The 26,042-nt window shown below is 36.2% G+C and overlaps 2 protein-coding genes across 2 annotated transcripts in view; both read right to left on the bottom strand.

Annotated features, from left to right (window-relative positions):
• The window catches only part of LOC101531828 (transmembrane protease serine 11C-like), a 54,202-nt gene extending 49,874 nt beyond the window's left edge, over positions 1-4,328 (bottom strand). The window contains exon 1 of the mRNA XM_058666656.1: positions 4,267-4,328. Coding sequence (XP_058522639.1) covers positions 4,267-4,328 — 62 coding nt within the window. The remainder of the gene's footprint in view (positions 1-4,266) is intronic.
• A 61-nt stretch (positions 4,329-4,389) lies between these two features.
• LOC101531602 (transmembrane serine protease 11D) overlaps positions 4,390-26,042 on the bottom strand; it is a 50,341-nt gene continuing 28,688 nt past the window's right edge. The window contains exons 6-11 of the mRNA XM_004590895.3: positions 21,488-21,645; positions 17,860-17,898; positions 16,110-16,287; positions 8,149-8,408; positions 6,937-7,079; positions 4,390-4,825 (exon numbers count right to left, since the gene is read on the bottom strand). Coding sequence (XP_004590952.3) covers positions 4,664-4,825; positions 6,937-7,079; positions 8,149-8,408; positions 16,110-16,287; positions 17,860-17,898; positions 21,488-21,645 — 940 coding nt within the window. The 3' untranslated portion in view covers positions 4,390-4,663. The remainder of the gene's footprint in view (positions 4,826-6,936; positions 7,080-8,148; positions 8,409-16,109; positions 16,288-17,859; positions 17,899-21,487; positions 21,646-26,042) is intronic.

Here is a 26,042-nt window from a genome sequence, read left to right as displayed (position 1 = left end):
AAAGCCTTTTGTAGCATATTTTATGGTGTCTTTCATATGTTTATGTTCTCAACAGTGATATTCTTTGTAGATTTGTGGCCTGCTTGCAATAGGTTATACCATGTGGTCCTGGTATGTCCTAGATTATGCCACATAGGTTTGTATGACTACACTCTGCTAGATCTGCACAGTGGCAAATTGCCTCACGTTTTACTTCTCAGAAGATACCTCTGCCTCTGAAGTACATATGATTATGTGAGTGTAAACCTGCACTGCATCTTGGAATATTTGTTTCATTGTGAAGGCTCCCATGTTATGTTTGCTTATACTGAATGTGTTGTATTGCTTTTCTTCTGTTGATGTATTTTATGCTACTTTCCCAGTATGAAAAATCTCTGGAGATGTAAATGAAATGTTGTAGTTCCCCTAAAATTTCAAATGTCTTCTTTTATATTGTTATCTTGCCCTTTTATCCTATAAATATGTCTTTTGAATAATAAGCTTTTGTATTTTTAATAAAATCAAATTTAGTTTTTTTCTGTTTAACTTCTAGTCATTGCAATGTGTTGGTGTTTGTGTTCTACTATCCTAAAATTGTTCTTATTGCTATCCCTACATCTATGTTTTCTGTCTTATAATCCCTCCTGAATTATAGATATGCATTTACAGTTGTTGGCTTGATACATTGCTTGTCTATTAAAATGTAACAGATTCAGAAGGAAACTCTTGATTCTTTAGAGCCCTGAAACCTAGTTTTTCTCCCAGATTTTCTCATTTTAGTTGTGCACATCTAAAACTTGATTTTTTCTTCTCTTCAGTTCCTTATTTAATAAATTTGTTATTTCTCACTACAAATATTTCCAAAATTCAAATGTTTTCAACATCATCTCTGCTCCTTTTAACCTAATTTTTACTTTATCTTTTCTTTTGGTGTATCCAAGGATGTACTAATTCTCCCTTCTACATTTATCTGCTTTTAATTCTTTCTCTTTAGAATAACCACGTTTATCCTTAGCAAGTGAAAATTTTGTCACGATTGCTCGTCAAATGCTTAGTCATGTTTAGAATAAAATAGGAATGTTATGTGGTGTCAAGCCTATTTTGCCCATCTCATCTAGTATCAACTTTTCTTCTGTTACTTTTGCATGATCCACATTGTCGTGTCACTATTTTCCCAAAGCACTAAGTTTATAGACACCTTAAGACCTTACACTTGCTTTTGCCTCTGCCTGGCTTTCCTCTTTGTTAAAACTCAGTTTGATCAGCCTAAAATAGTGCTTGTAAAACAGTGCTTGTTACACAAAAATGCTAAAGCATTATTAAAACTCAAAAAAAAAAAAAGGACAGATAGATCCATGAGTGTTTAGGGGGAAAGACTCCTCTCTTAACCCTTATGAATGCAGGGCCTAAGTAGGTGAGAAACTTGCTGTTCTCCCATGTGCATTAGAGGGAGCTGAGTCAGAAGTAGAGCAGCCAGAACTTGACCTGGAACCATATGGAATCCTAGTGTCACAGCCAGCAGCTTCACCTGAGAAGCCACAACACTAGCTCCAGGATCTGATATGTGTGTTCAAGACACCCCCTTACCTCCCCAGCCCCCCCAAAATATTCAAAACATTTATTCAGGTGATCATTCACATATTGCCTACAATGTTTTTTACCTGAAAATAAATCTCTTCCTTTAAAAGACAAATAGTATCTTACGGGAAAGAACCACCAGAGACGTTGGGTGAAATGACCTATTTCCTGCTCAGTATTTGACTCATTCTTAACACATGGAAAGGACCAGGTTTTTGAAGTTCGATTTATGCAGATAGTTTAAAAAAAATCATATTGGATCTCTGAATCATTTCAGACTTAGCAAAACTGGTGAAGAAGGAAGTGAGCTAGAGTCAGCGGAGGGTTCAGATTTGTAATCTGAAAAGACCGTAGTTTCCTTTTACCTAAACACAGAGTAATTATAGTTCATAGCAAATTGATGCTTTGGAAGACTCACTTTTGATTTTACTATAAGATTAATACATTTCCAAATTGTATTTTGTGAACCCCTTTCTTCTTTTGTTGTCATGGATGAATGTCAGTATTTTTTAAATCACTTCAAACATGGTTTTTATATTGTATATTTGCCAACACTGCTATTCTAATGTATTAATGGCAAGGACAATGCCTTGTTTGTAGCTTTTTGCATTCCTAATGTCTAACAAAGAACCTGGAACATAATAGAACTCAAATTTGTTAATGACTTAAATTCTGTATTTAGTACGTATAATTATTGTAATAAATAACTAATTGTGTAAACTTCCTGGGATATTTCTCTTTTCATTAGTTCTCTTCATCATTTTAAACTTGAGAAGATGTAAGTTGAATATTACACATGCAGTTTTGTCTTTTTATTGGATAGCATGTTGACTTTCTATATACTGAACACAACTCTCCATGGTAGAAATCAGAGGGCACTATGGGCAGTGTTGACTAGAGCTTCCAAAGTGATTTTTGAAAGCATGAAAGGTTATGGACTACCAATGCCCTGAAAATAATCCATGTTTTTTTTTTTTTCATGAAGTCATGTTGGTTTCAATAAACAGGAGTCTACATAATAAGACAAAACAATTTTTGAGTCCAAAACAGTGGCTTAATTGGCTAATCCTCACCTCTCGAATGCTAGGATCCCATATGGGCACTGATTTTTGTTCTTGTTGCTCCATTTCTTATCCAGCTCCCTGTTTGTATGCTGGGAAATCATCAGCAGATGGCCCAAGGCCTTGGGACTCTGCACCCATGTGGGAGACCAGGAAGAGACTCCTGGCTCCTTGCTCTGGATTGAATTCAGCTCTGGCAATTGTGGCCACTTGGATAGTGAACCAGCAGATGGAAGATCTTGCTGTCTCTCCTTATCTGTGTAAATCTGCCTTCCCAATAAAAATAACTGAATGTTTCTTAAAAAATTCTCCAAATTACTACAAGTTTCAATAAATACTTGAATTTCCTCTATTTTTAGATAAATAGACGTAGTCTCTTATATATAACATTTTTTTTCTGTTGGGAATAAGCAGAAGTAAGTCTGAAATAATTTGGGGGCATGTGCATATTCATAGAAACACACACCTGCATAGACACCCAACATTATTCCCTTGCGGCGTGGTCTAAATTACCACTCTAATGTTGCCCTCCCAGGGTGCAGCCAGGGAGTGTCAAGCTGGATGCTTGCCTCCGTTGTAGACTTGATTACAAGGCAGCAGAAAGCACCACACCTTCCAGTCTAGTTGGCAGTCCTGTCACTGGAGAACCAATTACAAGAATTGCTTTTTATTGTCCTTCAGAAACCATAATTTTTACAAATAATTGCAAGGGAAAAGGTTGTGAAAGAGTTTATTTGTAGCCAAGTGTACCAGAGGTTTATTTGTACAATTCACCAACACTTAGATGCTTGTTTTCTTTAAAAGTGTGTATTGGGAAATACAGCGAGCTTTCACCACAGTGATTGGAACTTCCGTGATACCTAGGGTAGAGTCAGATTGTGGATGTCTTGAAGATCATGAGTGCTCGGATGCACTCGGAGCCCATGAAATCAGTAATATTAGTGTTTCAGACTATGTGTATTGCAGTGCTACTAAATTTTAATGGGCTTTCTCTAATTTATGCTCATTTGTGGAATATTTGTGTGTTTGTGGGGAAGAGAACAAACAGAAAGAGGTGAGATAGAGATAAAGATAGTAATAGAGGTGATAGAGACATCCATCTCTCTTGAAAACAGTTTTATAGATAAATTAAGCTATTTAATTGCTCTTTAAAACAACACTTCTGTCGATGTTTCTTTCATTTTCAATTCGTAACTTAGGTTTTGCAATTAAGGATCCCCCTTTCCCTGGAAACTGCCAGTAACGTAAAGTTGATAGTAGGAAATTCTTCCTCATGGTTAAATCTTTAGCTTTCAAAATTTCTGTTATTTCGTTGTTGCAAGGTGCTATGCAGTCACCAGATACCTGAGGAAGATATCAACCTATATTTCCTCAACTTCTTTCTGGAGGAGATAACTTCAGATAAGATATTTTTGATAAATGTTCATGAGAACAGTGTCTCTTTGGTCTAAGTTGTGAACTCTAACTTCGATCTGAAATAAATGACATACATCAGTTCCTATGAGAGCATGTTCTTACAGGACAAATTAAGATTGCTTTGATACTCTATCATTCTTTCACATTCTTAATTTCAGGATTCATGTTTCCTATAAATTGTTGAATCATTAGAAGTGCTAAGTAAATTGTTTTTTTTTTTTCCTTTTCTTGCCTCACACTGTTCTTTTCATCTTGAACGCTGTTCCAGCACTTCTTCTGCCTAACTTTGTACATTACGTTTGCTTGTTCACTCGTCAGCCTTCAGGAGACCTTCTCAGGGGAGCTGGGCGTCCACAGGGCACACCCTCCGGGTGTCTGGTTTCCTCACTAGTAGCACCTAAGGAACTTTAATGAAATTGGTAACTCTGTAACTAGTTCAATGTGTTTCTTATTTCAGTCATAGTACCATGCAGCGTCCTTACATTTGTCTTGAGGAAATATAAAAAAGGAAATACTAAAGAAAGATTAAATCCTGCACAACAAACCATGTTTATGTGACAGGATGTTTGGGAGTTTTGGACAGACTCAGTTGTGTGTTGACTTTTCCCAGAGGTGTACTGATGATGGAGCTACACTCCAGTTTGCTCTCTAATCCAGTCGCGATAGGCTGTCACGCGCGTGTATACTCCTGGTTTGTCAGGCAAGCCACACTCATAACCCCAGCTTACTATCCCCACCAGGAACCAAAGCCGCCGGGAATCTTCCTGCACCAGTGGGCCTCCAGAGTCACCCTAGAGGAAACAGATTTCTGGATTATTTAAGTGTGAAGACAATTCAGGAATACTGAGTATGTGTGTATGGCAGTAGAAGTTACATTGAGTCCATCGTTAAAGTCAGCTGTTGCCTTTTGAAAATTATACCAACTCATACAAAAAACTGGAAATCCTTGCCTTCTTGGCAAGCCTGGGAAGAGGATGCGAACCCATGTCCCAGAGTTCCCTAAAGTACTGCCTGTTTGCACATCTATTCAACTTTGATGTCACCTCCTTCAAAAAGCCTTCTCTGATGACTTCGTTTCTTCTACCTCCTCCAGCTCTGGGTTCAATTAGGTTTTCATTTTATTGTATTCCCACATCCTGTGTATATCTCTGTTGCTGCTTGATTACTTCTTGAAAGAACATTTAAGTGCCTGTTTGAACTTACTCCCTCAAGTTCATTCTCATTGTAGCAGTTGCACATCTCTGTAACATTCATTGTATCTACAACATTTGCTATGCATATGCTTCTCCAGCTCTACTCTAGGGACCTTTAGCAGTTGGAGCACACCTGTTCTGGACACTGCTATAGTCTACACTTTAACCCATTGGTGATGTTAAAGAACTATTTATTTTGGGGGGGGTTAGAAGATGTAATTATTTTATTGGAAAAGGAGAAAGAGAGAGAGAGAGAGAGAGAGAGAGAGAGAGATCTCCCATTCATTGATTCATGCCCTAAATAGCCAGAGCAATTGAGCTAGGCCAGTCAAAAGCTAGAAGCCTAGAACTCCATCCAGGCCTCTCATATAGAAGGTATTTGTAGAATGAATGGTGTTTGGGAAGTCTGACATGTTTTCCTATGCTTTACATTCTGTGTGATGTCTGATACATAGTGTGTCTTCAGAAAGTAGTCATTTGATGAATAATTGAGTAAATGAATAATTGAAAAAATCATATATAGTGGGGCTGGCGTCACAGCTAAATTGGCTAATCCTTTGTCCACAATCGCTAGTTTCCCATTTGAGGGCTAATTCATTTCCAGGCTGTTCCACTTCTGATCCAGCTCCCTGCTTACAGCCTGTGAAAGCAGTGGAGGGTGGCCCACATCCTTGGGACCTTGCACCTGCTTGTGAGACCTGGAAGAGGCTCCTGGCTCCTGGCTTCAGATCAGTTCAGCTCTAGCCACTGCAGCATTTGGGGAGTGAACCAGTGGCTGGAACATCTTTCCATGTCTCCTTTATTTTTGTATATCTGCATTTCTATTTAAAATAAATAAATCTTTTCTAAAAATAGAGATTTATATAGAAATAAGGAAAACATTACTTGTGAGATATTTATCACCTAATTATAATAACCAATGGACCAAAAAACGTACATGTGATCATATAGTTTGGGAAGCAAATTCTGTACATCTTAAACACTGTGCATCTAACACACTGTACAAATGGGTTAAATCTATGGATCTAGCACTAGTCAGCCCGGGTTCAAATCATTCACTTACTGCAGTAAGTTATTTAGCTATTTAGTAGTTCTCTGACTCAATCTTCTCATTCATGCATTAGTAAATGATGCCTGCATGAGTTTAAATTATTTTAACACACAAAGCCCTTTCAAGTACCTCCAAACTATGGTTAATGCTAATAAAGCCAGCTACTATTACTGAGCACACATCTCGAATAGCTGGATTTTTTGGACTACTTTTAGTAGTCAGCTTTTCCATACCTAATTACCAGTACAGATGGGGAGAAAAGTCAACGTGTGAATCACCAACTTGCCTGACAAGTACTGTGTGCAGCTGTTTGTTTATATTCTTTTTGGTATAGGAAAGCATGTTGTGATTGAGGAATACAGCATAAAATAATTAAACTAGATAGCATGTCACTCATGTCAAATACTTTTTTTGGTCGTGAGAACATTTGGAGTCTCTTAGCATTTTTAAATGTATAATACTCTATTACTAACTAATCTCATGCTGCTGTGGGATAGTACTTCTTTAACTCTTTTGTAGATAGAAAAGTGTAATGAAAGCATCTTGTCTGAAAAATCTGGATCATAAATTTTGGGATGCCATAACAGAGAATGACACTGTGGTGAATGTTTGTACATTTCTCGGGTATAGACATTGATGATGATGGTCTTGAATTTACCTGGCATGCATCCACTCCTCCTTGAGATAATCCTGCACACATCATTCCAGACAAGACAGCTCCATTGTACATTGTTGGTGTGTTACACACATCGTTACTTATGATGGTGACCCGTCCTTGTTGTAGATAGGTAACAGTGTCTCCTATTTAGTGTAAATGCAGAAACAAAAGGGACTTCAGGATATGTATGTTAAAGCTGAATTGGAGAAGGAATAAATATATGTGAAAGCTATTTCTTTTTATCAAGGAAGGCACCTGAAAATGTACCTAGGGTTTTCTTGCTAGCAAAGAATTCCATGGTTGAGAAGGGGTTCCTTCAGACAGGAGAACATTCAATTTTTTTTTGTAGTAGTTTTGTATTACGATAACTCTTAGCCCATTAGAGAAAACAAATTTATTTTGAAATGAGCTTTAGAATAGAAAAAAACCCATATTGATTAACCTTTAATCTCAAAGCAAAAGAAAATACCAGACTAGCTTGAGGGCTAACTAATCAGCAGTACTCAAAGAAGCACTGTTATAATTTTCCACAACTAGAAAATTTGTATTTATTATGTCAAGTTATTTTGTGCCCCTCATAAAACCACAATGAGCATAATGAAATACTTTCTAGGATAACTTAAGTTTGGATAACTCCTTGGAGAGATGATTTATAACATGAGTAAAAGTCAAGACAAATTACTGATTCTATCCTTCAATTTTCTGGCTAATACTCCTATTTTTCCATTTTATTTTCACATTATGTTCTGTTTAATATCTATTTTGTTATTCAATAATCACATATGAACAGTGCTTGTGTACATGTGAAATTTTTTGCCATGGGATCAATATTTATTTGACTCAAGAATGCTTTAAAGGGTGGTTTATATTTTAAGAACTGCTAATGACTTCAGGCAATATATATCCACATGCATATGCCATTTCTATCTTATAGAATCTCTAGGTTATTATAGAACTCACATTTTTCATCATTTTTTGCATTTACCTATTACTATAATTGCAAATTCCGCATAATTTCTGAGAATATGACTGCTGAAGAAACTGAGGGCTTGACAGGGTTGATAGAAAATTGGATCATTTTGTATATAGAACTTCTCCAGGTGTTACTTAAATAAAATAATTACATAATCACACATAATAGGATATTTTATCGATGTTAAACTTTCCTGTTTTTGTTTGTTTGTTTTGTTGCTTTTTCCTTAAGGCACTTACCACCATATTCTAGAGACCCCCATCCTGTTATATAAGCAGAAGAGCCAGCGACAATGCTCTGAGTGGCCTCTGGGAGACATACACTGTGGATGTTTCTGGTGAATGTGACAGCTCCATTAAGTTGCACAGCTGCAATATCATTTTCATGGCTTGCATGTCTATAGTTGCTATGGACTATAATTGCCCTTACATTTCTTCTCTGTGTAGGAGCTGCTGTGGAAATACCAAAGGTTGCAGACCATTGACGGGGGTCAGAGTTGCTAAGAAAAAAGACAAAACAAAACAAAACAAAAACCCATGAAAACATGCTATTTTGAGAGAAAATGCGTGAGCATTTCAAAGATTTTTGGATCTTGTGTTTTCCACATCTCACCTCCTACCATTATGTGGGGAATATTTATTTTGCAATTTTTGCTGTATGTCCCTATTTTGTCAGCTACTAAATGAGTTTAATATCTTGCTAGTAGTATTAATGGTCATTTATCTAAAGAAACAGAGAAAGATTTTAGAAAAAAATCTTGAGATGAAGATAGTTTTCTATTCTAATGAAGAAATTGTGATACTTTGTGGCAACTGGAATAACTAATCTCCCCCTTGATTTCTTCCTAGTCTACATTCTCCCATTCAAGTAGCTAAGCCTGAAATAATGGCCATTTTAGTTTAAAATCATTCCCTTAAATCTTTCTTTTTATCTTTTATGGCCCCAATCCAGAAGCCCATTTAAACAGCAGCAATAAGGGATATCATTAACTGTATTAATGGATAGAAGGTTTTCCTGACCTAAATGAAATGTGATGCTTGTTGACAATTTTGCTATTTGTTTGTACATGTGTAGAGACACATTTATATGGAAATAAAGAGAGAGATAAAGAGAGAAAAATAAGAAGAAGAAAAATAAGAAAAAAAATGAGAAGAAGAAGAGAGAAAAGATTAACATAAAAATATTAAAAAAATCATTGCTATCTAGCAACTGGAATTTTTGGCCAACTCCCCAAAACACATGCAATAGGTTAAAAAGGGATGAATTAATTTAAGTTTAAATTAAGTAAACTATATGCTACTTTACAGACAGATAGGACACCATGAGAAAAATGCTGGCAATTTATTTTTCTAGAATATATACAAAATGTTTGTTAAAAAACCAACAAAGGGAAAAGAAAACATTATGAAATGGACTAAGAATAGTAGATAATTGGTGGAAGGGGAAGTCCAAACAATTCTTAAATATATGAAAAAATACTGCAAGAAGATGCAGTCAAGGGAAGGGGTCAGGTATCAAACTTTGGTGTCCAGATAATGAGACAAAAGTGTACATAAGTGTATTGATTTGCCTCTTAACCATAGGCCAAACACCTAATCTGAGGTACATGTGTATTTAAACATACATTTTAAACGTCAAATATTTCACATGTTAGTGAGAGACCTGTGGGTAGAGGGAGGGTAATGGAATTGGGATCCGGGGAAGGCAAGAAAAAATTACAAAAAAGAGATCTTGTACAAGCTAATGATAATGAGGATCTCTGAACTGGATGCCGATTAACTCAGCACTATTCCTAATGTTGGATAATGCAACCAAATGATTTAAGAGTTTCCTCCAGAATCAAAATGGCAGAAGGGGGTAAGGAAAAGCTTAAATAGATGGAGAAATATTAGCCAGTGTGAAGCAGACAGGACACATTCCAGGAAATAGAAGAGGGCAGAACAACAGCAGAGGGGTACCTGAAGACTGACAGACACAGGAAAGCCGCTAAAACAATGGTGTGGTGTTGCAGGGACAGATACCCCAGCAGCATCCACAAGTGACTGCAAACAAAGAGCTGTGTACCAACTGCAATAAATAAAATTGAACTGCAGACCTGTGAGTGACACAGCTTAGAAACTTGCCCCAAGAAGAATGTACAATGACCAAGTACAATTACCAAGAACAAAAGAAGAGACAAAGACACAGTGAATATTACTGAAGACTCCCGTGCAAAGGAGCAAAACCCTTTGCCAACCTGAGTTCACTGAGGAAGAGATCAATAAAATGGGGAATACAGAATTCAAAACAGTTATTATAAAACTTCTTATCAATAACAAGAAACACGTAAGGCAGGTATTCAAGGAATTCAAAGAATATATCCCATTTTAAATGAATCAAATTAATGCTGATGTATCACAAATGAAGAACACAGTGGAGCAAATTAAAAGTACAGTGGAGAGTCCAAAATAGAATGAAGGAGGCAGAAGAATGAATGTCAGAATTGGAAGATACTTCCTGTCACCGGGGGGGGGGGGGGAACAAACAAAAAGCTGGAAGCAGAGCTGAATCAGGCCAAAAAAAGTATTCAAGAATTGGAAGACACTAGTAAAAGGCCAAATATAAGAGTTATGGGAGTCCCAGAAGGTGCAGAAAGAGAAACTGGTTTTACAAATATATTTAAAGAAATAATAAAGGAAAATTTCCCTAATCTAGGGAAAGAATTGGGAAATAACATCCAGGAGGGGCAAAGAACTCCCAACAGTCTTGACCAAGAGCGATCTTTGCCATGACACATGATGATCAAGCTCTCTTCAAAAGAACATAAGGAAAAGATCCTTAAATATGCAAGTAAAAAAATCAATTGACATATGAAGGAATGCCAATTAAACTCACAGGAAACTCTATAGGCAACTCTACAGGAGTAGAGGTAACTCTATAGGCAAGAAGAGAATGCAGTAACATATTCCAGATTCTAAAAGAAAAAAATTGTTATCTCAGAATATCATACTCAACAAATCTTTCCCTTGTCCTTCAAAATGAAATAACATTCTTCCACAGTAAAGAAAAGTTAAAAGAATATGCCTCTACCAAACCTGTCCTACAAATGATACTTCAAGATGTTCTCTTGACAGAGAAAAGGAATAGCACCCACCAAAACCAAAGGAAAACCTGAAGAACATCCCAGTAAAATAACAACAAAAGACTAAATCAATGAACAACCCATTGCTAAAATGGCAGAACCAAATTACCACCTATTTGTATTAACCCTGAATGTAAACAGCTTAAACTCATCAATCAAACATCACAGGTTAGTAGACTGGATTAAAAAAAAACCTATTTGTTGCCTACAGGAGACACATTTTATCAACAAAGATCAGTGGAAAACCTATCTCATGGATTTTGATTTTGATTTTTTTGTTAGTTTCATCTCTTCAAAACACTTTCTTCTGATTAGTTTCTTTTTTTTTATTATTGTATTGTTGTTGACAATCTTTACATAGTTAATTACAGTTAAAGGAAAAAGAAAAAAAAAAAGAAAAAAGGAAAAAAAAGGTTCAGGGGGATAGGAAAGTGGGCAATGCCATTATGTCCATATTGTTTCCATCCTGCATCTGAGGTAAAGGGGGACATTGAGGGAGAAGCCCCACCCGGTTTCCCGCCCACCCCAAGTCCCGGATGTGGTCTTTAACGATTCATAGATCATACAGACGCATCATTTTTTTCAAGAAGGTTCTTGATTTTCTTTTCCATTTCTTCAGTGACATATTAGAGATTCAGTAGCTTGTTGTTTAACTTCATGATGTTGTTAATTTCTTTTTTCTTCCTGTTGTTGATTTTGTTGTATGGCTTTTCATTTGAGGGAATGTATAATAACTGTGTAATGGAGACTATCATATCCAGATGTGAGAATACGATGCAGTATGCATCTCTAGTTCCATAGGAAGATGGACTCCCAATGAAACTGTTTACTATAGCTTGACAATAGACTGCTGGACTCTGCCATTGTCCACGCCCACAATGATGGACATGTGACTGTATATGGGGAGTTATATTATGGTAATAATATAGGGGAACTCAGTGAGGGGGTAAGGAATTGGGGAGGGGACAAAGGAAATCCCAGGGTCTATGGAACTGTATTGTAAAATGATAATAATATAAACAAGTAAAAAAAAGTTTCCTGGAGTTTAGATGGTTGCATTAATATTAAATAGAAAATAGGAAGAATATTTTTTAGAAAAACACTCTTTATAAGGTATGGTAGTTAGTGGAATAATTGAATCCTAGATAAAAATCATTCAGAAAATGTTAAAAAGCAAACACATGTATTTTTTATACTCCTTTTTTCCTGGGTCATTACATTTTCCCCCAAGCATTTTATTTATTTCTTTTCTTACAATTCCAAGAATATATTGACATTCCTTTCCTGTTTCCCTCCCTCTAATGTCTTTGCAAGGATGATTCTAAGGAAATTCTCCCCCTTCTTCCTTCCTTGTCTTCCTTTCCTCTGTGTTTCCCTACCTCCTCTTCTCCTTTTTCCTTCCTTACAGCCAATGACTAACAGCATGGTTTTGGAACCAATTAAATTTGAATTTAAATCCTGACTGTGACACATATTAGCATGGTTATTCATGGCATCTCAATTTAACATCTCTGATTCTTCGTTTGTCTATTATGTGTGACCGTGTTTGAAACTGCCCTCTTCGTTGTGATGAGGCAAGTGAAGTATGTCAGGCACAGTGCGTGGCATATTATAAGTCTTCAGTTAAGGAGCTATTATTCTCATTAGTTATAGTTCAGCAACCCATTACTATGAGTCTACTTGGTATAAAGAATTCTATGAATCTCAGGGAATGAAAATAGACATAATTACAATCTCTGTCCTGGAGGAAGCTGACAGAGACAAGAGAACTAACAAATCATGAGGACTATTGTAAAAGATAGGTAAAAAAAAATTCTATGGGAATGGAAGATTGAGATAAGAGAGTATCAGGGTAAGCTTCATAGAAGAGGTGACAGTTGAGTAATTCTCTCTTTGGGACAATATCATTTCAATGTACCTTAATGTAAGGCTTGCCCAATAAAATCTCATTGATGGTTCTCAGTGACAAGATGCTAATATATGGCTAACATAATTCATCAGCTCTAGTGGCCTGACAGCTTTGCTGGCTCAAAAATACTAATCATTAGAAGGGTTTGTAGTTGAAAAATTCAAAGGCGTTCCATTGGTTTGTTTAGTAATTTGTGGTGGTATTTACCATTTTGACTTTCTTTATATTGTCATCCTTCACTTAGTCCTTAGTGGTTGAGACTTAACTGTACTTAGAATCCAGTATTGTTTGTGCTGCATGCCTGGTGATAGTAATAGTATACCAATAGCAAAAAGTAGAACTTTAGCTTCACAAACTGAGACTGTATTTGAAATCAATTGGTGCCATTCTTACGCTTAGGTCTTTCAAGTGTCAGTAAAAGTTGAAATCCTTTTGTAAGTTTTGTTTCTCATGTCCTCTAGGATATAGCAATAAACCTGTCAGTGTAAATCAGAAAGTGCATGATCCTGGCGGTATCTTTTAAAATAAATTCCACATAATTGGAGTGCCTTCGGAGGCCGAGAACTCCGAGGTTACCCAGCCCCATCTGGATCTACCACATGGGATGGAAGAGGCCCAAATCCTTCCATGCAGCACCCAAGGTCATCGGAACAACAGCCAGGAGCCCTGAGGGATTTGCAGAAATAGAACAGCAAACTTCCTTTGGAACTAGGGTGAGGAGCTTCTTTTGGTCCTTACTTAGTTCCAACTTTGGATCCCCTCCCTCGCTTGCAATGACCATCAGCATCGCTCCGGAGGGGCCACCCCCCAAAAAAACCATAGAATAGATAGTCAGAGAAATACAAGGAAAGCTTAGAACCAAACAGGAAATGATCAACATGGATTCACTTATACCTTACTAGATAGGACATAAAGATTAGTTACCCCTCAGTAGGGGATGGAGGATTTCTCTCTGCACACCCTTCCTAAAACTGTTCTGCACCTCAACTGTTGACAAAGGCCTTGTTAGATTTATAAGCCAGTATAGATTATCCTAAAATCTACCAAGTTCAGCAAAATTATGCATCAACACAATAAACTGCTAAATACTAAAATGAAGACAGACATGAGACAACTGAATAGTGCCCTATAGCCACTTTTGGATGTATAGCAGCCGGTTCTGTGTATAAACGAAATTTGAAGGGTCAATGAAGTAGTCACAGGGTGTGGTTAAGAACTTGCACTGTTATAATGTATTGATTACCCAATTCCATGTCAATTAATTCCATAATGTTGTAAATTGTTGTTGATGTTGTGCTGGGGCTTCTAATTAATTGGGACAATATTCTGCCAGCTCTGCCTTCAGACCAGAGATGGTATCCCCAAGAAACTGTTGAATTTATCTGGACAATAAGATGCTGGACTCTATGCTTGGTATGTGTGTGCCAAGAATCTCAACTTAATTTGAACTGTAATACTGCCACAAGGTGGAGGAATCCACCATGGGGGGAGGGTTTGGGGAGGGGATGGGGGAATCCCAGAGCCTATGAAACTGTGTCACATAATGCAAAGTAATAAATAATTTAAAAAATAAAATAAATTCCACATTTATTCATTGCCTATGAACATACTGAGTTGTAAGACAGACATAAGAAAGACTTAGAATCTTTTGGGTTTTCTTCAAACTTTTGTTTAGAAATTGCACATTAATTTTGTTAACCTTTAGGCCTTCTTAATTTGACAAACGATTTTGTGATAAGTACTGTATTTAAAGATATTGCCCTGAAATCTGAAAAAAACATTTAGAAGTTGTGGACATTTTACAGTGTTTCAAGAGGAAGAGATGGAGAGTTGGGAAGGATAGTGGCATTGCAGGGAAGCAGCAGATCAAGCAGGTGCAGTGTGCAGACAGACTCCTCGGGGGAGCGGTAACGCTGCCTGGCTGATGCTAAAGTTTTGAGAGATGACCATGGAGGCTTTCTGTATGTCATCCAGAGGTTGTACTTTAGAAGGTGATGACAGGTTATTGCATGAGTCTGAGAAGACAATGGATATGGTCAAGGACATACCTGAGTTGAGCATTACTAAGTTTAGTACCCAACGGTGAGATTTAGGATGTTTTATAATAAAGTAGATCAGAGGCCAGTAGGTTTTAATGATGGTTAAATTTAACATCTTTCTGTTTAGTGTGACTTTTTTTTTTAGATCAGTGGAGCTAGTTCATGAAACCTACTCTGCATTGACAGGTTATTACTCTTGTGTTACTAGTGGTCTTAAGTCATCTTCATAAATAACTCACGTAAGTTGTCTGAATTTATTATATTTATACTAATCATTATAAATGAAAGTTGCCTTTTGTCTATTTCACTTCCAGGTTTAGAATGCACACACATTTAGTATAGGGTAGGGTGTTATTTTTGTTTGCTTCTATTAGTAGCTTCTGTAATATACAATACTATTCTCATCAGACATTCAACAATTTTTAAACAAATTAATGGCATTTAGGCAATCTCTAGGCAGCTGTCAGCCTGGCTAGCAGCTTCTATGATATTGTGTACAAATCTCACAACAATTCATTTCTGTTAACATCAAACATATGTTTACACTAATATGCTAGTTCTGTCAATAACATCAAAATATGAGGAATTTCAAAAATATAATGGAGAATGAAATTTAAAGACAAATGTACCTTGTTGCAAAATGTTTGAAACCTGTGCACATAAGAACTTCTTAAAAAATTCATGGAAAACACATCAACAATGAAAACTATGTAGATTTCAATTTTTTCTTGTTGTGCCAAAATAAATTTATCTTTTAAATTCACTTTTTTGAAAACCTTTTTGCAGTTCTCTTATAGATTAAAGTATTGATCTACAGCCATACCACCCTGAACGCACCCCATCTCGTCAGATTAAAGTATTGTATCTAATTTGAAGGAAAAAAATTTATACAGTTTCAGGAAATTTCTTAAGTTTTAAATGAAATATTTTGTCCTGCAAGCCTTTGCATCTTGTCATATGTATCTCAGAAAACAGGAACAGATAATCTAACTAAATGAAATTGCTCTTTTTTTTTTTTTGCCCTGAATTATTTGCCTTATCTAATTACATTTATTTCTGGATGTATTGGGTGGGAAGTTGATGTACATTTCTGTCCCAATTGCTTTCATACGATATGGAAGGCAAGCTTACCTCCGGAAGCAGTGAGCTGCTGTCAGGATCCACGTGCTACTAATCAGGACGCCTCCACAGTGGTGAGCATTGTTGAGCTGTAGACTGACTTGCCAGGGCCAGTCTCCCTCATCAGCTTGGGAGCCTCCAATGATTCTCTCTTCAGACAACGTTATTAGGTCTGGCCGGGCCCCACATTCTATTGCAGTAAAGGATATTAACGGCTTCAGCATGTTAGGAGCACGAAGATGCACTCACATTTGGAAGATGATGCAATTTGTCTACCACTTACTGCTTTTACATCCCTGATGAACTATTTCCTGGGACATGTGAGATTTTTCGCAAAGTGTGATCAGTTAAATTTTTGGATTATACTTATGGCTGTTGCTGCCTATAGAGTGCATTTTAGAGTACATCTGCAATTAATTTGGCATGTGGGTTGCAAATTCTGGAGCGTTTCAGCACTCTCTAGAATTTCTTAAGAGTGAAGGTTAAGATTGGTTCGGGTTAGAGTTGCCAGCTCAGGCCAGACTCCTGAGAAATTCCCTTCTCTATAGCCTTGCTATTCAGAATGTGATTTATAGACTGGCAGCGTGTGTACCCACTGGGAGCTTGTTGGGTATGCTGACTCAGTTCCAGGCCAGAAGACAAGTAAAGACTTCTTGACAGTATTACAGTTCATCTTAGAACTTCCAGCATACCTCCGGAACTGACATTGCTATGAACAGACATTGTTATGAACAGACATGCAAGAGAGAGGTTTTAAGGCCACGGAATATTCTATAGGGGGTCTGAAGTTTTCTTCAAATGTCTTTTTAAAATGTCTTAATAAAGCCATCAGCACTCCAAAAACCAGTGCAGAAATAAGCTTGGAAGGACTGATCGCAAACCCTAATTCCTTTCCACACCTGTTGTCACCATGCTTTTCTCTTGTATAGACCATTGCTGAGAAGTTAATCACTACTAGCATTTTCTATTGTTAGGCTGGATCTCAAAGAGTGTCCTGCTTAAATAGGAAAGCTACCTGAGGAGTCCCATGCTGTTAAAAATACACATGGAATATTGGTTCCACCGCAACATCCTCCAAATTCCCTAATGGATTATTTAAGACAATTTTAATTCAAAATAAGCGTGAATTAAATTTGTAGAAACATCCATGGGGTAGCATCACTCTGTAAAGTCCCTTAATCATTTCATGCACGCCAGATTTTTCAACTCTATTTTGTTGGCAAGAGAATCTAGGGATTGTGTTGTTGCTATCCTAACCTCAGAGTAAGTAGTAGAATGATACTGGATGATAGTGGGCTTGCACTATGCGCAATCCTTTCAGGTTACAGAAACCAAACTGACAGGACATTTTATTATACCTCATGATTAACCTGAATCTGCAACGAAGCAAGCTATTTTGACAGTGAGAAGAAGCCATGTAAATGATATCATTAAACATGGTCTACAAGTCTGCATAAATGCCACTACAGAACTAGAGCAGTAAAAGCCTTCCAGGGCTGCCAAGAAAATATTCCTGAGGTCAAACTTGAAGGCAGAATGGGTGGAACTCCATTGTTAGGTCATTCCATTTGTAGAAGGAGGAAATACCTTAAGCATCACTCCCTGAGCCAGTGGGACCAGCCTTGTTTCAGCAACCACTCCCCTGGGTGAACTTAGTGTAAAGGACTAGACTGTCAAGTTCCTTGACAGTGAACTTGAAAGGCTAGCATTCTGCTGCCTTACATTTTGCCGAATCATATATATATAAAAATCAAATACTTACGTTGGGTGAAAATGTTTTCTGTATCCTGGTCAGTAATCTCTAGAAATTTTAAAACAATGAAAATAAGATCAGTAAAATACCCTCAAAATTACTTCATTTTCATTTATTGCTTCAGAATTACTTGATGCATTTGCAGCTTTCTGCTGCAAAAATCTCTCATTAATGGAGTCTGGAAGTCTCTGTTTATAAACTTCTCCTAATTTATTTTTGCAAATAGTAATGTTTGTTCTATTTTTTTGCCATTTATTTAAAAGATATCCCATCTCTTAATTCAGTTTCAGTGGGAAAACATAAACATGTATTACAGATACAATTTGGTGGAAGCTGTATCAGGAATTAATTTTTCACTTATCCTGGTATTCCTGCAATAATGTGTAGGCATATACTAGAGTATTTCAAAAAGTTCATGGAAAATGGAACAAAGGATAGCTTATTTTGGTGTAAGGAAAGTTTTAAATCTTATGTATGATGGATCCTCATTAGGTTTGTGGAAAATACATTTTAAAAACATATGGATTTCAAAAAATTTTTGCACCAAAACAAACTTATCTTTTAGTTTCCATTTTCTTGCAAACTTTTGAGGTATCACTGTACGTATGAATTACTCCAATGATACTATTCTCATTGCTGTAGACTTAACAGTGAGAGCAACACAGGAATAGCAGCATCAAATTATTTAAGGAAAGAAATTAGTTAAGGAATCATTCAAATAAATTGAAAAGTGAGAGAACAGGGAGAGTAACTAATGCTAATTGAAAGAGAATTACAGAAGTTATCTTGCTGGAGGAAATAACAATTTAATTATATTTTGAAGAAAAACTTCAGGCTCACAGAAGGAAATAGGTATTGCATATGGGTGAAATAGCTCCTATTTGTGGAAGTGTAGGATGTTTGTAGCAATAAAGTCAGCACAGCTAGCATCCGTGTTGTACCTAGGGAAATGGGTGGCAGCTCCTAGAAAGGAAACTTTTGGTGTGACGGGATGAAGCTCTGTTGATTTTTATTCGACTTTTATATATAGGACAATTTTCTCTGCATGCTCTATAGATATTTCAAACTCAGTGTGGCCAAACTTCCGCCAAAATTTGCGTTTTTATGCTACATGTCCTCCTTTAGAAATGGCATTATTTCCACCAATAGCATGTAATCTGAAATTATTTTAGACTCTTCTGTTGTTCCTGGCCTCCAGGTTCTATACCTTTTAAGTACCCTTTGAACTAGCACCATCCTCTGCATTCCTTTTGCTACATTTTGGTCCATGATTTCATCTTCTGGCATTCGTATTATTGCAATACCCTTCCAATAAAAGGCCTGCAAGTGACCTGCTATTGTTTCTGTGCTTTTTTTGCTTCATCTACCTCTACTTAATTGGATTTTTTTTCCCTGAAAGTTTAGATAAAAGTTATTTCCTTTCACATTAATTTTTAAATTAAAAACAGTTTTTAAAATTTTCTCTAAGATAAACTCAAACTTCCCAAAGCAGATTATCATGCTCTCTAAAACCAGTTTATGCAATATAATTTTCCAAGAAGGATTTCACAATGGGTGAGTATCATATTTGCTTTACAAGCATCACTGGGGCCAAGTAATGCTTGGAGACATAAAATAAAATGAGATGACCATTGTTTTTCTTTTTTTTTTTAAATTGCTTTCATTATTTTCCATGATACTGCTTTGTGGTATAGGGATTCCCCTCTCCTCCTCCTTTTCTCCCTCCCCATGTTCCCTGCCCATCATTTCCTCCCATATTATACAGTGGTGCAGTCCTTTAGTAACAGTTACAAGTTTACCAATCTGCTATTTAAGTGCATCATGGCATGATAGGTTTAGGAGATGGTAGAAAACCTAGTATCCTATTGTCAGGGTATACTTAACTATCTCATTGGGAGTCCTCTTTTTGTCCAAGGGTGGAGATGCATACTGCAATATATTTTCAATTCCTGGCATGCTATTTTCCTTTGTACAGTTTATCTAAAAGAATATATGTAAATGCTTGTTCATCTATTTATTAATTTTACATTTTGCATGAAGGTTGCCCTAGATAAGAGAATTCATATTGTACTTTTTCTTTTGGGATTGTCTTATTTCACTGAGCATGATGGCCTACCATTGGGACCATTTTGTTGCAAACAGTAGCATTTCATTCTTTTTACTGGTCTTATAGTATTCTGCAGAGTAAGAGTCTTGAGTGAATCCTGACTGCCTCACGTGTTGATTAAATGTTATTCATTTTTTTCAAGCAGGGACAGTAAAAATATCGATGGGATATGATGGCTGCAGGATTAAAATAGAGGGGACAATGCATATAGGCACTTTAAATATGTGTAATAAATATTAAAGTCTCTTTAAGTAAATATGTTGATGACAATGAAGAGGATGATGACAACACAAATCAGTTGCCATTACACCAGGACTCACACTTCATTGTTCTGCCAAAACATCATGTTTACTGCAGGTATCTTTTTCCCATGCTCCCCAAATCTGCCAGTTCTTTTCCTCTCATCTCAAAACATGGAAAGATTATCCATTTGTCAAAGTCAGGGTCCATTCTCCTTCATATAGCTTTTATGACTATACCAAGCACAGAGGTCTCCTTCCCTGGATCCTTGCAGGGTTCATTGCTTTTACTGGTCTTGACTATACCCTATGTCAATCGTCAAGTCTGCCATCTTAATGGCTATTTTGTGTTGGTTCATCTTTTACTTCATCTACCAAGGAGTTTCTGGGAGGTGGATACTATTTTTACATTGGTGTCCTATTTTCAGGTTACCTAGTGCTTTGGGAAGAATTTCTTAATATATGGGATCAGAGGTAATCTAGCACATGAGCAACAGCCAGACAGAAAGGAAGTGACCAGACCATGCAGTTGAGTCCAGGATGGAGGGTGAAAGGGCTTGAAGGATGTGGGAGATAACTTTGTAGGCTTAATGCAGTGATTGCTTACCAACGAATAGGAAAACATTTCAATATTTAAAAAATGATATGTTAACAGGTACATACTAGTTCATTTTAAGAGCCACCAACAACATGATTTATTAAGCTAGTAGCACATTGCAAAGTTGGAGGGGCTTTCTTTCATGAAAAATTTCTATCAGCTTCATAACAATTATTAATTGAATCTATTATTTGTTAGACACTGGATGTTTGAAGGAAAGAAGGATGAATAAAGCACCCCATTTTTCACTTTTAGTAATCTTGCAGAGTAGAGTGAAGCCAAATAATACAAAAATACTCAAATATTTCAATTATAATATTTCAAAGGAATATTAAGAAGTCCTTGAGATGAGTCATTAGCGAAATTGTTCTTTGACATTAAGCATCTACTTATCATTCTATTGGGTATTCACAAATGGAAGAAAAAAATCCCTCTTGCAGAGTGGTAGAGGGGCAACTAATCATGAATTTTTAGCAAACAAAATTTACCACTCAAATGCTAAAGGATTAGTTGAACCTTAATATTTGGTAGATATGCAAATATATTAGATAGATGTTTATATTATATTTCATGCATGTTTATAAAATTTATTTTCACCAAGGAAGGTCCATTTCTCACTTTAACGTGTATGTTTTAATTGATTTGCTTGAATGATGTACTGAAGTGAAATGTTCTATAGGAAATGATACTTGCCTGTTACCCCAGATGAAGGGTTTATTTCCAAGCTTCCAGAGTTATTCAGCATTTGCTGTAAAATAGCCTGAACCCTCTTTTTCATTGTATCACCATTGTTGTTTCTAGTGAATCGGAATTTCATGACAACATCTGCTATCACATTATTGCCATCTTGCCTGTGAGTAAAAGAAGATATTTTAGAAAAGAGATAATTATGATTTCTTTCTCATATCTATTTATATATTTGTTAAACATTTTTGAGGAATCCACCTGAGGAATTTAAGAAAAGAATAACATCTTTAGAAAAGAACAACATCATTATATTTGTGTATGTAATAAGATACAACTTCATGCTACCCCACAAATTTTATTTCATTCATAGAACACAATATCCATCATAGAATACAGATGTTCTTGAAGTCAGAATGATATAGACTTTTCCTATGTGACCTTGCGTACTTTATGTAAGTTTTTAAAAAATGATTTATTTATCTGAAGGGCAGAGTGAGAATAAGAGAGAGAGAGAGAAAGAGAGAGAGAGAGAGAGAGAGCGCTCTTCTGTCTTCTAATTCACTCTTCAAATGGCTACAATAGTTGGGCCATGGCCCAGTCTAAAGTCCAGAATATCCTGGCCTTCCACTTGCGTGGCAGGAATCCAAGCACTTGGGCCATCTGGTTTTTTTTTTTTTTAATTATTGTTTTCCATGAGACAGTTTCAAACAGCCTTACCTTCCTCTCTCACTGCTTTCCAGTCCCACTGTTTATCCCCATAGTATCACAAAGGCACAGTCACTGAGTTCATGTTTATAAGCTTAACTTTCTAATATTTAAATGCATCATGACATGGTAAGTATAGAACAAAGTAGAAGACAGAATCATAAAGTAATATTTGAAAGTATCAATAGTATAGAAAGTTATGTTTCCATAAGGGTTTTAGTATCTTTGTTTCTAGACTTGAGAAGAATGTCATACATATTTGATTGGTAGCACATTGAATCTGTAGATTGCTTTCAGTAGTAAAGACAGTTTGATAATTCTACAAATCCACAAAAAATTTTTTTCTATTTTGGGGGGATTCTATTTCTTCCTTGAGTATTTTGCCATTTTTACCATAGAGATCTCCTACACTTTTGGTTAAATTTATTCAAAGGTACATAAATTTTTGCCGCTTGTATGAATGAGAATGATGTTACAAGTTCTTTCTCAGCCATGGAATTATTTGTATACAAACAAAATCTATTGATTTTTATATGCTAATTTTATATCCCAAAACTTTACCATAATTATGAGTTCCAATGATCTCACAATAGTCTTTTAGTTCCCCTATATTCAGAATCATGTTATCTGCAAACCAGGACAACTTGATTTCTTCCTTTCCAATTTGCATCCCCTTAGCCTCCCCTTCCTTTTTTTTTTTTAAATATTTATTGTTCATTTTTATTGCAAAGGCAGATATACAGAGAGGAGGAGAGACATAGAGGAAGTTCTTCCCTCCAATGATTCACTCCCCAAGTGACCACAATGGCTGGTGCTGTGCCGATCCGAAGCCAAGAGCCAGGAGCTCTTCCAGAGACTCTTCCAGGTCTCCCACTCAGGTGCAGGGTCCCAAGGCCTTGGGCCATCTTTGACTGCCTTCCCAGGCCACAAGCAGGGAGCTGGATGGGAAGTGGAGCTGGTGGGACTAGAACCGGCACCCACATGGGATCCTGGTGCATTCAAGGTGAGGACTTTAGCCACTAGGCCACAGTGCTGGGCCTAATCCCACTCCTTTTTTAAATTACCAAATCTTTTTTGGATGAATAGGAGTGGTGAGAGTGGGCAGTCTTATCTGGCTCTGTGTCTTAGGGGAAGTACCTCCAAATTTCCCTATTTGATACAATGCTGGCTATGTATTTGCCTTATATTGCCTTGATTGTGTTGAAGAATGTTCCTTTTGGTCTCATTTTGTTTAAGGTTTATTTATTTATTTATTTATTTATTTTATTGTTAATTATTTTGCATTATGTGACAGTTTCATAGGCTCTGGGAATTCCCCCCTCCCTCCCCCTCCCCTCCCCCCGGTGGATTCCTCCACCTTGATGCAGTATTACAGTTCAAATTCAATCAAGATTCTTTCATTGCAAACATATACCAAGCATAGAGTCCAGCTACTTATTGTCCAGATTGGTTGAACAGTTTCTTGGGGAGACCTTTTCTGGTCTGAAGTTTGAGCTGGCAGAATATCATCACAGTCAATTAAGAGTCCCAATATAACATCAACAGCAATTTGCAATGTTATGGAGTTGACATGGTTTTGAGTAACCAGTGTATTAAAAAGAAAAAAATAAATAAATTAATTAAAAAAAAAAAAAGGAAGATCAGCAAAATTTTACTTCAACACAGCAACTGGCTAAATACTAAGATGAAATGGACACGAAACAGCTGAATGGTGCCTTATGGCCATTTTAAGGTATAGAGCAGCCGGTCCTGTATATGAACTAAATTGAAATGTCAATGAGCTAATCATAGGTTGTGGCTAAGGTTTATTTTTTATCATGAAATTGTTCTATTTTTCGAATGCTTTCTCTGCATCTTTGACTTTTATTTTTCAGCTTGTTACTATGATGTATCACATTTGCTGATTTTCATTTGTTGAACCAAACCTGAACATGGAGATAAATCCTACTTGGTCTAGATTTTTTTCTGTGTTGTTAGATTTGATTAGCTAATATTTTCTTAAGAAAGAATTTTTGCATATAGTTCATCAGGAATATTGGGCCATAGTTCTCTTTCTTTTTCTGATTTTAGAATTAAGGTGATGCTAACCTCATTTAAGGATATTAGGATTCCCCCCTTTCAGTTGTTTTAAATGATTTGAAAAGAATCAGAGTTTGTTTTTGAAAAGTTCAGTAGAATTCGGCAATAAGGCCATTCAGTTCTGGATTTTCCTTTGCTTGTGTGTGTGGGAGATTTATCATTGTTTCAGTCTAGATCTTGGTAATTGGTCCATTTTGATTTTCAGTGTCATCTGGACTGCATTTGGGTAGATTATATATGTCTGGAAAAATCTATACATTTCTTCTAGGTTTTCCCATTTTTTGTCATGTGGCTGTTTGCAGGACTTCCTACTGATTCTTTGTATGTTTGTGTGTCTATTGTTACATTTCCTTTTTCATTTCAAATTTTATTGGTTCGAGTCTTTCTTTTGGTCAGTTTTGCCAGTGGTTTATTAATTTTTGTTAATTTTTTGAAAAACATCTGTTGAATTCACTGATCTTTTGTATTTTTGTTTCATTGTTCATTTCTCCTCTAACTTCAATTAGTTCTTTCTTCCTAATAACTTTGGTTATGGTTTCTTAGTGTTTTTGCAGACCCTTGAGATGTATTTGTAGGTAATTTATTTGATGCCTTTATGATATATTAATGTAGATGTTAATTGCTGTGAATTTCACTCTTATCACTCCTTTTGCCATATCCCATAGATTTGGATACGATGTACTCTCCTGTTTACTCATTTCCAGGATTTTTTTTCATTTGTCTTTTCCATTTCTTCTATGACACTTTCTTCATGCAGTAGTGTATTGTTCAGCATTCATGTATTTGTGTATGTTTTGGAGTTTCTTAAGCTGTTGATTTTCAGCTTCATTCCACTGTGGTCAGAAAAGATACGATTTTGATTTTTTTTTCACTTTGCTGGGACTTTCTTTCTGACCTATTAGCAGGTCTATCATATATTCCGTAGAGTAAGTTCTAAGCAACCGAGGGATGAAATGTTATGTAGATATCAATTAGGCTTATTTGGTCAATAATGTTGATAAGTTCTGTCAGTTCTTTGTTGATTTTCTGTCTAGTTGCTCTGTCCATTGAGAAAGGAGGGTGTTGAAGTACCTCAGTGTAATTATATGGGAGTCTGTGTCTCCCTTTAGGTCAATTAATAGTTGTTTTAGATACATTTACTATTGTCACACCTACTGCTCAATTGATCTTTTGATCACTATTTATTGCCCTTTTCATCTCTCATAAAAGATTTTATATTTTGTCTGGTATTATAAGGGATGTAATTGCTTGTTTTTCCTTTATGATATGGAATATTATGTACTCTTAACAAAAATATTAAGGAAGTATTTTTGCATGAAGAAAATTTAACTCTGAGAAAAACTGTGAATATAAGAAGAAATAGAAAGCAAAGAAAATGACAAATTATGGCTGTAATTTTTACCTACACTATTACAAGTGCTCATATGAGTAATAATTACAATGATGAATCTAGAGGCATTAAAAGCAAAGTGCACCTGAAGCATCATAACAATGGTGTGAACAAAAGTTCCAAGTTTCCTGAATTGTGTGGGATGAGGGTAATGACTTAAACCAATTCTTGTTTACAATTTAATGATAATAACTCAGATAAAAGAAATATGTGAAAAAAGGGAAAGAAGATGAAGAAGACTCAGTTGTCCAAGAGAAATCAAACCAATTATAAAAGGAAGCAATAGGAACATTAGGAGAAAGAAACTAAAGAGAATATGAAACAAACCTAACGCTAATTCCTCACAGTAACTGTCCATCAAAGTTTTTAGTTAAAGACAAGGATGAT

Source organism: Ochotona princeps, chromosome 7 (assembly GCF_030435755.1).
Source record: "Ochotona princeps isolate mOchPri1 chromosome 7, mOchPri1.hap1, whole genome shotgun sequence".
NCBI lineage: Eukaryota > Metazoa > Chordata > Mammalia > Lagomorpha > Ochotonidae > Ochotona > Ochotona princeps.
This window is presented reverse-complemented; position numbering and strand designations above follow the sequence as displayed.